The sequence below is a fragment of the Homarus americanus genome, unplaced genomic scaffold, assembly GCF_018991925.1.
Source record: "Homarus americanus isolate GMGI-L3 unplaced genomic scaffold, GMGI_Hamer_2.0 scaffold48220, whole genome shotgun sequence".
Classification (NCBI taxonomy): Eukaryota; Metazoa; Arthropoda; class Malacostraca; order Decapoda; family Nephropidae; genus Homarus; species Homarus americanus.
In genome coordinates, this window is record NW_024755060.1 from 724,494 (window position 1) to 738,908 (window position 14,415).

At 39.4% G+C, this 14,415-nt stretch overlaps 1 protein-coding gene across 19 annotated transcripts in view; it reads left to right on the forward strand.

Moving 5' to 3' along the window:
- The window catches only part of LOC121856286 (longitudinals lacking protein, isoforms A/B/D/L-like), a 58,429-nt gene that overhangs the window by 20,864 nt on the left and 23,150 nt on the right, over window positions 1–14,415 (forward strand). For 2 of the 19 annotated variants that reach the window (XM_042351730.1, XM_042351729.1), the window contains exon 5: window positions 12,141–12,444. The exons of 15 other annotated variants lie outside the window; for them this stretch is intronic. In XM_042351730.1, coding sequence (XP_042207664.1) covers window positions 12,141–12,443 — 303 coding nt within the window. In that variant the 3' untranslated portion in view covers window position 12,444. Of the gene's footprint in view, window positions 1–4,334; window positions 6,574–8,618; window positions 9,389–12,140; window positions 12,445–14,415 lie in introns of those variants that run through there. 2 more of the 19 variants (XM_042351726.1, XM_042351734.1) reach the window with 2 other exon arrangements.

A 14,415-nucleotide genomic window follows, 5' to 3' on the forward strand; every position in this document is an offset into this window, starting at 1 on the left:
GGACAGGTACCACAACAGTGGGTCATGGGGTAGGGACATGTAACACAATGGTGGGTCATGGGTAGGGACATGTAACACAACAGTGGGTCATGGGGTAGGGACATGTAACACAACGGTGGGTCATGGGGTAGGGACAGGTACCACAACAGTGGGTCATGGGGTAGGGACATGTAACACAACAGTGGGTCATGGGTAGGGACATGTAACACAACAGTGGGTCATGGGGTAGGGACATGTAACACAACGGAGGGTCATGGGGTAGGGACAGGTACCACAACAGTGGGTCATGGGGTAGGGACATGTAACACAACAGTGGGTCATGGGGTAGGGACATGTAACACAACGGTGGGTCATGGGGTAGGGACATGTAACAACAGAAGATCACGTAGCGTTATTTGTGTTTCGTGTTACTGGGCTCTGGTCGGCCACAGTTCTTAAGCACATCAGTTTGATCCAAAAGGTGATGAAACTACCTATATACAGTACAAGTATTACTGCGCCTTTAATGTTTCTCCTTGGAAAATGTAAATTGGTCTCGAGTTGGAGGAAGTTTCTGTAGCTCGATGTTACTCTTATGAGATTTCGTGATTTTTCGCATCAAATTTACTGTGATTACAACCTTGGCTGACTCTTGTCTTTGATGACAGGTGTTAGTTTAAGACGTCTATACCATAGTGATCATGTATATTTACTGAGCCTTGTCTAGTTTTTTGAGAATTTCCGCTTCTTTGATACTTAGCTATTTGCTCCTTCTTTCTGCTACTACACTCCGTATTATAATTTATGGACGATTGTTTCGATACACTTAAGAATATTACAACAAATGGAATCAGTTTAATACACAGTACCTCACGCCTTTAACCCATTAATCAGGACACACTCTGAAATATTAGTTAAGGTTAATGCACACAGGAATATGTAGACTACACCAGGCTACTGCTGCAACAAGTGAGGGTGACCTTGCTTAATACTTCCCACAAGGTAGATGTCTTTGTCATGCCATGTGCCAACCCTACATATTCACTCCACTATAGCCAGGACAGGAAATATTGTCAGATTAATAATATACAATATAAATTATATTTGAATAACATACAAATCACAAATGAAGATGAGCTACTACTACAATTAGAGAAAATGTAACTCTTGCAGCGGGTACTAGGTAAAATTAACGTGTCTCTGGGGGTGTAACGAGGGGGCAGTACACTTGGTTAGTCTACAATTCTTTCCGAGTGAGGAAAGACTAATGTGGGCAGTACAAAGTGATACAGACCAGTGCACTGAAAATAAATGTTTTCAAGATGTTTAAGCTCACTGGCTAGCCAAGCTGGGTTAGTCTGCTGCTGATTTCAATTCAGAGGATGGAAAACAATTCTATGAATGCACTAGCCCAGCTGGCCACACGACCAATGACAAAGCATGACCAGCCCCCACTCTACGAATGATTATGCCAGCTGGTCCACCAAGTGTTGATGTTTTGTGATGGTTAATGGTGTAACAGGATACGTAAATGAATGGAACATATCATGGAGGAGCTGAGAATCTTGTGCATTTCAAGTTGCCAGACAGTGTTTTAAGACTTCTATTCCATGCACTGAATGTATGTACTGTACTGTAATATAATAACTAAAACGAGCTTAAGCTCTCACTGTCGAGAGTAATAATGCTTGTGCACAATGCTTCAGAACTCTCCATAGTAAATACCAATATCACGACAGGAAATTACAGTATCGACTCGTGTGGTGTTCCTTGTGTGACAATGATTTTGAAACATAAACAAACACCACTCGTAATCAGAAAAGGGCGATCATTCAAGCAGGGGAACACGGCTGAGGTTTGTCTATTCTTAAAAATGGAGTTGGCACTTGTGTAGCTGAGCTCATCTTATGTTTTGAACCAGCAAGTACAGTACAGGATCACATGTAGACAACATTATAAGCATTAATACTTGGCAACTTAAACATTACATTTGTTTACTTTTTATAAATAGAACAAGAGTGTGAGTCTACATTATAGGTAAACAAGTATACAGTTGTAACATGTCAACTATTTTGTTGCAGCCTTTCTTCTTTCCCAGTGCTATACTGTACTCCTATGTGGCAACTCACCTCCATTCATTAGTACTGTACCTGCATTCTTATATGGCAACATATCTTTCGATTGGAGTACTGCTAAGCCTGAGTAAAACAAAGCAAACAGTGGCATCTTGGTTTCAATAGTTTATATTGCAACTATTTATTTAATTCCAAAGGTAACATAAAGAGAAGCTACAAATGTGATGACATTACTAAGAAATGCACTTCACATTCAGGCATACCAATCCTGATACAATTAGAGCCATAATGCCCGTTCTGAAGTTCACCATACATGGTTGTTTAGATACTTTTATTCCTGTGTACATGTACTATTAGATAAGGTATAGTACAGTACACAGTGAATATACAGTACTGTATATACTACATGTACTGTATATATAAAGTTGGTAGCCAAATATTTAAAGTGGCCTCTAATAGGGAAGAGGTTAAAAAAAAAATTTCAACATTGAACTCCACAAAATCTCTCTCAGTTGGTCTATAAATAACGTTACATAGTTTTAAGGATTTTTTGAGATGGTATTGAAGTTATTCTAACGTAGTCACTCCAAAGGTCGTGTCTATAATGGTGCAACATTTTCAAAACAGTGGCAGGTAGAATCTCTCCTCTGTGATTGATGTTAACATGTGATGGAGTGATAGCTGGAGGTGTTAGTGTTTAAGTAATAAATTATCCCTATACAGTATCTGTAGGTTGGGTAAGAGATGTTGTAGTGGGTGGATGAACAACAACTTGGATGCCATCATGAATTAAGTCCAGGCTCAGGTTACTCTGAGTACAGTATGGTAACTTATCATCTGCAAACTTCTATTTACATTGTGTTTGATGAAATAATGATAACTGATCATCGACACGCTGATGCTTTTTGCAGTACGGTACTGCTACTCTTATAACAAAACATAGTTCTTCCAAACTTTCACATTGTTTGGCCAAAGAGCTGCATGACAAGATATATGTGTTATTGAACACTTGGGAAGACTGTGAATGAGTTTAATACTGTATAAATAAAAAGAGATTCTGTGATTTGCTGTTTCAACCTCAGGGCTCAAGTCTCTTCCTTTTTGAAGTAATTCTTCTAGGGAATCGTTACTTGTCTTCGTCCTTCATCGATGAGCTTAAGTACATGTCGCTTAAGAACATGTCGCTTAAGAACATGTCGCTTAAACTCTGCTACTGTACTGTACTTGTGTGTGTGCACGAGTAACCTCCCCCTTTTCTTGAGGAAGTGGTGCTTCTTTGGCTCCAGCCAACTGTAACTTGCATAAAACTTCATTAACAATAGTGCTTCCATCTCCTCTATTATGTGCTTGTAGCTATACTGAGCCTGTATTGTACTGTACTTAATCTTGGCTCTGAGAAGGGAATACTGTACTGTGTGCTTTTGTTGCCTCCTGAGCCACACCTAAAGCAGCTTCTGTCTAGTACTCTTTGTATACTTATATACATTAGTCATACTTTACACCAAGTCAAATATATTTTATCAAATGATTTGTGGGTGTGAAATTTATGTGTCAAGTATCAGTGGAGCAGCCAGTGGTAGTTGCAGTTTTACTATGATTATGATTTTACAATACAATATTCTTCAACATCACTCATGATAGATTGTCAGCCTCTGAGACACCAGACTTGGCCTGCTGTATGCCATCAGGCTCGGTGACAGTGAACACGTGACTGTTAAGAAGCAAGACAATTGAGTTGCCTTGACCAGGTCTCTATGCAGACAGCGTGGAAACTAACGCCAGCAACAGATGCCTGAACACACACACACACAGCTTATCTCTGCCACTCTTAGCTGTTTTCTTAAGTCATCTTTGCACCAAACTGTTCCTTTTCTCTTTGTGCTGGAGACCTGTGGATACAAGTATTGTGGTTGATCACAAAATTGGAAGGAAATATGTACAGTATTAGGGATAATGTAAATTGTCACAATTTAAATCTTTATATTGTGACTACTAACAGTTGACCCCCCCACACACACACACAAAGAGTAATGTTGTTTGGGAAGCTGTCAGCTGTATGGTTGTATCGTCGTTGAAGGCCTCGATGTTCAGAACAGTGGGGAAGTATATTAAGTTTATTGGTGTTGGTGATAACATCTGGTCTCCTTATAGATCATATGAGTAGTTTAACATATGAAGTAAAGTTAATACATTGTTTAGTTGGCTGGTGGCATTAGAAAGGTGAGAGTGCATATGGCTATATAGTCCAAGCGGCTGCTACAATGTGTCTCCTCTCCGTAGGTGGGTGATGGCAGAGTGGCAGGTGGCGGAGTGGCAGGTGACGATTGTGGCCCATACACCTGTTCCATTTGTGGCCAAGTTTGCACAGGTCAATCCCAGTGGCTAATGCACTGTGCCACACACTCGCCTTCAGCTATTGCACGGTTTCGCTGTCCCTTCTGTAACTATGGAACCAATGACCGCAGCAACTTCCGCCGGCACGTGACTGTCCACACGGGTGTCAAAAACTATAGGTGTCCACGGTGTGGTCGTCGATCTAACGATCGCAGCAACATGAAAAAACACGTTATGAGATGTGTCACGGTTGTGCCCACTCACACAGTCGGCTAGATTGTTGTGGTCTGCCAGATATTACTACCTGTCGGAGCCTTCAAGTTACAGTATTGTACTGTTCAGTATTTGTGTATTTTTCAATTCACAAAAAAAACCTGCCATTGCACATTCTGAAGCTTGGGTTGAAAATGTAATTGAGTTATCTAATGTGATAAGACAGTTCTGTATATTGTAGAAAATATATTTTTAGGGGAGAGCTTAAGAAGGTATGGTTTAGTACAGAGGAAAACAGAGATGAAGAATACTGTAATAGTAGTGTGCCATCCTGCTGTATATTGTACAGTATATTATTGTACTGTACTGTACTTTATACCATTGTACTGTACTATACTATACAGTACTGTATACTATTGTATTTTGCACTGCTGTACTATACTGCAGTGTACACCACTGTACTGTTGTGCATTACTGTAAACTACTGTACTGTTCCTGCTAATGATGAATGTACAAACCTGTTTTGCAGTGTTAGATTGTTAGTAAAGGGTGGACAGTACACAACAAGTTTAATGAACTGTACAAAATACAGTATTATAAAACAAAGGAAGATGTGAACGTTTAGTTAAATTATTTGGGGGAAATTTGTTAGAATACGGTACAGTATGTACAGGACATTTTTGTTGACAATAATAAATGTATAGCACAGTACTTCTAAATACATAGTAATGTACATGTATTCAAATTTGAAATAATAAACAATATTGTATTGTAAATGGGTTAATGGCAAACAAGAGATATTGTACTCCATTGCATTATTAAGAGGCCAACCATGCAACAAGGGATATATACTGCATAACTTTCTGCTTTAAACTGGAGAATACATATCATGCTGGAGGAGCCAATGGTTAATCTGATCTGAGGTGATATAATGAATTTTTAGTGATCTGGTTTGTTTTAATGTGCTGTCGGCAGTCGTGTTTATATCCTAACTCTCATGTCATGTGCCGAGGTTGTACCGCGCTGAAAATGTTCTGGGCAGATAGTTTTTTAGGGGGGTAAATTTTAGGCTGGTTAATCAGGGAGGGGGGGGCCTAATCTTCAGGTGATCCATAGATGCTAAAATTGGTAATGGCTTCACTGTGTTGGTCTCACTGGCATAAAACATGTAAGTAATTTTTTTTTTTTACTTATCTTGAACTGCTCACAAGTCCTCCTCTTAAGTCATGGAAAAGCCTTTGATCCTGTACTGTACCTTCATATTTGTGGACGAGGTTTATTAGAGAACAATTACGCACGTGCCGGGATGCTGGGCGAGTGTTTGTGGAGTGGGATGTACAGCCTGTTTAGTTATTTTGTTTCTTTATGTTAGTATCTTACTTCTTAACTAAGTGCTGTGACACAAGTTTGTAATGCTCATATAACAACTGATTGACAGAGATATAATGGCAACCGTCTTAACTTTTCTCAAAATATCTGAAGTGATAGACACAGTATGTGGCCGGGTGCGATGTTTCGGTGCCGCTGGAATGGTTCCTACAGTGCCTTTATTAAGAGGCGTGGGATTTTACAGTGATTCTGGAGTCATCGACAAAATGGATAATACGTTGACTGGATGCATTGATAATAGTGTTCGTGACAAACTATTTTTATTATGAATTAACTGTCATTGGTGATGTGAGTTAGTGTATATTATGTGGAAATTAATTAAAGATCATATTGGTTTTAGGAGCTTTATATTTCAGTAATTGTGTTGGTCAGAGGGGGTTGGGCTGGACCCAGCCTCTGTTTGTCATGCCTGTGTGTGTCAATGATGTCCTCTCTAAGGTTACAAGACTTTATCACCACTTCAGTTTACCTCCTCTTGTATAGTGTCAAAATTAGACAGCTTATGCTCTATTTTTCTTCATTTATAATGTTAAATGTAAAGCCATTGTTAAAATTATTGTAATAAATAAAGGTGACAAAGGGGTGTTAAATTTATTATCACACCATCCTAACTGTTTATGATTACAGTATTTTAGTGTGTATTTTAATTGATTCTTTTGAGTGAGCATTTAAAGGTACTGTTTAAGTAAAGGCAAGGATAAAGTGAGTGTGCATGTAAACAAAGTGATAGAATTACTGTAGAAGGAAATTGTGTGATTGACGACCACAGATATGCCTAGTGTGCACGGCTTACCTCGCCTTCTGTTACGAGGTGTTGTCAGGGATCTCACGGCGAAAGGAGAACATTTGTGCTCCTTCCTGCCCAGTTCCCCTTCCTCCCTCCCCTCCAGTTTTAGCACTAGCCATTTTAATCCTGCCATCAAGCAAGTTCCCTCTAGTTAGACCTCAACATCATTCACCACCTTTGTTCCTCATTCTTCTCAATTGTGGAGGTCCCTTGTGTCCCATGTCTCTCTCCGCTTATTACAGATGTAAATGGGAGTGTTAGGGGTGTATTTACTCTTCTTATCACAGTTAAATTTATCATGGTTATCCATATTGTACTGAGTAAATTAAGCTTGAACATACTCGCTGTCAGTCACACAAAGGCGTACCTTCCTTTGGCTGTACACTGGATTTTTTATTTGTTTTTCTGTTCCATGTTGGTTACAGTAGGAGTTCTACAGTCTGCTCTCCTCCTATCCTTGTGGATGCTAACCAAATCAAACCTAACCTAACCTTTTATGGGGGTAGGGGGGTAATCTCAGCCCACCTCATTGGTACCTGACCTATCCATACACACTGACCTTCAACTCTCCATAACACACGTCCAGGCAGCACAATCTGTCCTTTAAGAGAACATTTGTTCAGCCACTGCTTAAAAGAATTGATCAAGAACTCGAGCAATACTTTATTTTCTTTGATTAACTGACAGAACAAAACAAAACACCATTGGTAGCTTCAAGCTATGTTACCTGGAAGTTTTATATGGACTTTATAAACTATGCAATGGTGAATTAAATGATTACGTTATCTTAATATAAGAACGATCGGCTCACAGGAATGGCTGCTGCTAAACACTACTCCTCACAAAACCTCATCAGATATCGCTGAATCTTCCTGACTCGTGAAAAAAATGTTGGGGGTGGGGTGAATTAATTGGTTGTTAGTCCAGAACTGCCAGTTGCCAAGTTATGAAATCAACTTGCTGGAGCATTATGGATGTATGTACTTGTGTTTGTTAGTACTGTACAGTTTTGTACACTAACATACTGTGTTTGTTCAGTATTTTTATATTTTGTGTTTCTCATGAGAGTGTTTGGATGGAGGTAGACTTCCTTCGTGGGTTATACAGGTATGTGATGTCTAACTTTTGAAACTCTCTAACATTACCAGCATTGTATTATTTTACATACAAATGAAAAAGAAAATATTTGGAAGATATACAAGAATTTTGGGTTAAATTAATCTGTCCCAACTATAACTATAGGAAGTTAAATAACAGAGAATCATTCATGAGAGAACAAGACCCTCGTTCTTTGTGGAGGAGGGTGATGGTTGTAAGTGTTCACACTTCACCATGCACAGTAGAGGTCACATCTCAACATGGATCATCACCCGATAAGGTACAGAACATCTAGTTCAGGTGTCATGTCAAAAGTCGAAGTTGCTACTGAATGTTAAAGAGGTCAGATGTAACAACAAGAGTGTAATGTACCTTGTGGCTAATACCACACGGTACTGTACAGTACAGTAGTATATTTTTTTTATCATGAATATAAATTATCTTCAAGAATTTTTTGTGGTGAGTGTATGAATGCTATGTTTGGATACTGTATCTGCCATATGGACACTATAAACAACGGCCCTATAGGAACACAGCACAGCACAGTAGATGTTTGGATTGAATAAAACAGAAAATTTGCATGTTATGCATTTCTATAAATTTGAATACAGTAAGTGTATTCAGTGTGGCTGTGAAGGCATTAAAGACTTGAGACATAGAGTACTGTACTGGGACTCTACAGCAGCCATGGGTGGCTCAGTCCCACATTAGGTCCACTACTGATGGAGGCTGTTTCTTTGCAGCTAGAAGAAGCAGGAAGGATGCTGGTGTGTGAACCAATGGGCGACCCATTGGGTGAACATAGGGGTGATGAGGGCGGACAACTGCGTTGTCCCGTGTGTGGGCGGGCCAGCAGCCGTCGTGATCACCTCAAGCGTCACATGCGCATCCACACCGGGGAGAAACCTCACAAGTGCCCCTTTTGTCCTTTCCGCAGCCTCCTTAAGTGGAATGTAAAATCTCACATGCAGCGCCGACATAGTCTAAATTGGGTACCAATGGCCAACACACAGTGACCAGACTCCGTGGATCATGTCGGTGGAGGATCTCGCATATCTTATAACTGTTGTACAGTACTTCCTTAACCTGAATATTGGAAGAAGCAGAATAACTTATGGGTTAAGGTCATAGAGATACAGTAATCACTTTTGTTAAGTTTGATTTGTGATGAGCTTGATAGATGGTAGCTGCTGTTGTCGTCCACTGCTTACCTGCCTTTGAAAGTTTTTGTTACACTACCACTTGTTACTGAACATAAACATATGGTTTTTAGTAAAAAAAATTTGTCAAAGGAAAAACTTTTCAGTAATTGGGATTTTTTAAACTATTATTTATTGAACACACAACACTGAGCATAATATTAGACCAACAAGCATACGACTCAAGATTGTATAATAATAAAGAAAAATAAAGTTAAACAGTTTTGTATACAGTATCCTAAATCATAATGGAAACAAGAAAAACCCTCTTTGTTTGTACAGTATGTGTGTGTGTGTCTGTCTGTAGAATAATAAAATGAACGACGTATACGAGAAGTTGATAACAAGGTTTTTTACTGGGGGGGGGGGGTGTTCCATGATGTGAGCTACTCTTACCTTAGTGTTTACCTTAAATATACAAAAAAAATTTATACTACATTTTCTCACATTTAAAGCTGGTTTCTTTAATGCAAGGTGGACAGTGACAAATATCAGAGCTAACACACACACACACACAGTGGTATCATCCACTCCTACTGTACTCCTGTTAACACTTCACACAGTCAGCATTAAACAACCATTGGAGAAAAAACCCAGACACCAGTGCTAATTCTCTCTCACCTGCCTGGCATTATTGGTAAGTGGGTAAATTACCCCTTTGGTCTACTCCCAGCAATATATTTTAACTCGGTGACTAATGTCGTTAATTTGCCTACTGTGTGCTCTGTTGATGCTGTGTATTCTGTAAACAAAGCATTAACCGTGAAGGAGAAAATTACACAGGACTGTATTACTAGGTTAGGTAAGTTCAGGTTGGGTTAGGTTAGGTAAGTTTAAGTTCAGGTTAGATCAGGTCACATCACTTAAAATTCTTGAAGTACCGTAATAACTTGCAAGGGTCATTAACATACAGTCAACAATCGGGGAATATGTGACAATTTCAGAGCAGACAAGATACAGGAAATTATATAATAGGAACCACAGTGTAGAGTAAATGGGAATAAACATAGAAGAACAGGAAACCCACACTAAAAGTGACTCTGTGGACTTAAACCTCCAACGTACAGGAGAGTCTTGGGTCTTCTCTTACTTATTACGAGGGAAAATTCTTAGTGAAAAATAACTAGGCTGAATATGGGAAATAATTAGGGTGATGAAATATGTAAATAACGGTGAATGAGGAAATAAATAAGATAATGAATAATAGTGTAGGAAAGTTATGGCTAGGGATGGGAGGGAGACACAGTAGTGTACTATAATGTATTGCCACATGGTACACAGTGAGTGAATTTAAGGTCTTGTTGAACTTCCAGACACAAGCTAAGGTGGGAGTGTCCACTTGCTGATGTAGTTTTGTGGTAATACAATATATCCAGAAATGAAAAGTTATTACAGTATACATCTTGTGGAAATTATTACTGGCAATGTGAAGGTTATATTACAAGAGGAAGTACAGGATTGTAATTTGAAGATACAGGAAGTGTGAAGTAAGCTTGGACTTCAACTCTGATACCAGATATGTGAATTACTAAGACAGTTATACCGAAGAAAGTTGTTTATAGTGATGAGAATGAGTGAGGCAGGGATGCTGTTTGACCACTGGAATAATGTAAACACAAGCTTGATCATGAGAGACTCGGTAGAGGAACTGTCTTGTGAGATAACTTAGATAGTGATGCAGTACACAAAGGATACTGTACCCTGTTGTAGGGATGACTGGTGTCTCAGTACTGAACTGTATGAAACATTGAGAGTTCCCTTCATCATGTTGTTGTTATCTCTGGGAGGGACAAATAATGCTATAAAGGCACTGTTTCTGGAGACAAGCAGGAGAGAAAGACTGTCTTTTTCTGTAGTTTTAACAGCACGAGGATAAAATAAACCTGGAATCAGGTGAATAAAAATTTTTGTTAAGATAAATATAGATGATACAAAATATGTAGCAAACTCCACCTGGTGAGAAGGAGGAGGAGGAGGAAATGTAAAGTACAAGGGTGATGATACAGTATTTTGTGGTAACAATGTTCTTGATCCAAATAAAAGCAAAGATCAATATAGAAATAAAATATGTAAGAAAGTGGAATTAGCTTGACATACTAATGATATATTAAAGATATGTTAACAGAAGAGAGAAAACCCCAAAACACTTCCCATGAAAAGTATAACATCACCCCCATTATTAACTTTGGTCTTTAGCATCTAACTGTGACCTTGGTTTACAACAAACAAACTTGTAGTGTTATTTACTTGTGCGTTATAATACTGTACAGTTCATTATTGTCAAGTTTTATCAAAATATCTTCATCGATATTGTATAAACGTTACATTGGACACATACATATTGCCTCGGTGTTTGGGGTCAACAGATCAATACCACTTCCAAAACATAACTCTTGTGTTACTACAGATACAGTATGTATTTAAACAAGGCTTGGTACTGTGAGAATGTCACCATGTTCAGCGTTGTGTGAGAGGTCAGAAGATTATCTAGAGTGTGATACAGTATTTGTGTCTGTGTAGATATTTTCGTGAAATTTCTTGTATGTATGTATTGTTTTAACACAGTGTAAGTCAATGTCACTGGTGATGGTTAATGATCCAAACTTTGTCCAACTCATGGTGTTCAGGTGACACTTTACAGGCACAAAGTGTACAGTCTAACACTAAGCTCACAACACAGGGACAAAACCTTCCTTGGGGCAAATCTGTTGTAGGCATATAAGTACAATATTGGATATTTCAGGTGAATGTTAATCATCAATAAACAAAGTGGGTGTTCATTTTTAATGCAGTTTTACCTTTTAACAATTTAGGTGTTTACTTCAGGCCTCCTTGTTGACACTTTTTTGTGTGGCAGATTTGGGAAGTGTTGGTCAGAGGGAAGAGAAATATGGTAAAGGGTTTTATTTCCTGATACAATGGATTCATGTTGTGTATCCAATTGACATGAATGATGATTCCTTTTGAATATGAAAAGTTTCCATGTACTGTATTGAGGCATGAAGTGTATGTAATGTTATCGTCAAGGAGCAAAACTGGGTGGAGTAACACGTGTTGTCTCCCCAGGGGTGTGAGCAGCTGCTGGGGCTTAAGTGTAAGCACTGCGGACTGGTGGCGAGGAACCCCTACCACCTGCGACAGCACCTGATGATTCACACGGGGGAGAGACCGCTCAAGTGTAACCTCTGTCCGTACTCCTGCATCAAGACCAATGATCTTAAGAAGCACATGGACACTCACACTGGCCACAAGAGATACCACTGTCCCTATTGTCCCCATCGCAGCGCCAGACGCAATAGTATGAGACTGCACGTTGCCAGCAGGCATGGACAGGTGACGGACATTATCGGTGGTGCTGTCAGTCACTGAAGTAAGATTCAACGCCTACTGAACCAAGTTTTTCTCTCACTTGGTCAACTTAATGGAACACTGGAGGAACCTATTAGCTACCTGTTAAACTTGGCCAGTGAACCTTAAGTTGGGTGACTGGAAAAGTCCATATTCTGTACTGTATTATACTGTACTGTACTGTGCTGTATTGTACTGTACTGTATTGTACTGTATTTACATTGTACTGTAGTATAGACTTTTACCATCTCGTAAAATCTAATTATTGGCAACTTAATGTGATCTAACTATGGCTGTTTGCTTGTGATTGTAAGAGTTAAGGATATTTTTTAATTGTCTAAAACTGAAAACATATCAGTGGAATGTGTGAATTAGCACTGATAACTCACTCGGTAAAGGAGAGGCGGAGGAGTAAACATAATGTTGGTCACGTACATTAATCCGTGATGGCGAGGGCTGCGGGTCTTGTGGGCAAAAAGAGGTTTGGGAAATTGACCCCTAAAGTATTATGAAACATAGCTCAAAGTTTGAATATAAGCCTGGGGTAAAGGCTGTTTCAGCACTTGAAAAACACCACATGTGTTATTCTGTTTAAAAATACTGTAGTGATATTAAAAAAAAACGGCATAATGACCTGGACGCTCCCTCCAACAATGCTTCTCTGTGGTTCGTACTGTACTTCCTCGACTTCTCCACAAGAGGCCGCCACTTAAGAGGGAAGGGTTAAAAACTCACTGAAGTTACGACTCGGAAGATATTGAACCTGGAGTACAAATTTACAAATGTATTAGAATGTCATGTTTTCCTCATTCTGATCCCCCCTCCACCTCCCCCACCTCACAAACCTTTCATGGTGATGGTGAGGCGAGGCGGAGTGAGGCGAGGCGTCCCCAACAGGCTCTGGTTTCTTAATGATCTCCGTGCCATTGGTTGACGATTGATGTTGCAGACGGAGATCTCGTTTCCTTTTGATTTTACTCCCGTTGTCTTTTCTCCTGTTGCTGTTTCTCCTGTTATCTGTTGCTGTTGCTCCTGTTAACTGTTGCTGTTTCTCCTGTTAACTGTTGCTGTTTCTCCTGTTATCTCTTTCTTTTCTGTTAGATGTCACTCATTCTCTCATTGGCTGTCACTGTCAAGGTTCTGAAAATACTGCCATGAACTAAGTAACCCTAAATCTTATCCTGTTTATCCACTGACGAACATTATGATTTGAGAGTTAAGTTCCTCAATAAGAAAAAGAATGAGAGAGAAAGAATGAGAGAGAAGAAGAAAAGAGAGAGAGAGAGAGAGTCCAATAAGTAATAGACTGACACCTTGCAACACATTTTAAATACTTCCATGCATGAAGAAACACAAAATTTTGCCGAATATACAGGTACTCCCTTAGTTGCATTCCTGGGGCTTGGTATGAGTCCAACTTTACTCCTGTAGACACCGATACAGTCAAAATAAATAAAGGAGCTCTACCCTATTGTACAGTCTTAAAACCTGGCATACTCTTCCCCTCTTAGGCAATGTTTGTTCTATCTGGTATTTTCTTCCAATTTAATCTAGTCTTTGTCCACATTAAACACTCACTCTGGCAGGTAACTCGCCTTAATGATGATATTCGTATCTCTGAAAGTTCGTAAGTAGAGGAGCACCCGTAATTTGTTTAATGGCGGCTATGGTTGTTGAGATATCGGTAGTCTTAAAACTGTGCTGATGGCTGTCGTCTCTTTACCAGCTTCACTGCACTGTGTCACCTCCAACTCAGAGGGGGTTTGGTGGGGTCTCTTATTACTATGGGTGTTGGTGGTGCTCCTGTTCATTTCATTGCTGATCCGTGGTGTTTATACTATGTGTTGTGCCCGACCGTCCCTCTTGAGTTTGTTATAAGGGAGCAACGGGGAAAGAAACGACCCGTTCTGTCGTCATCTTAATTTGTGGGATGCCGGGATCTTCATATTGTTTAATTAGTCTTCAAAAATGTTTCTGGTGTTTGTTGTTCTTT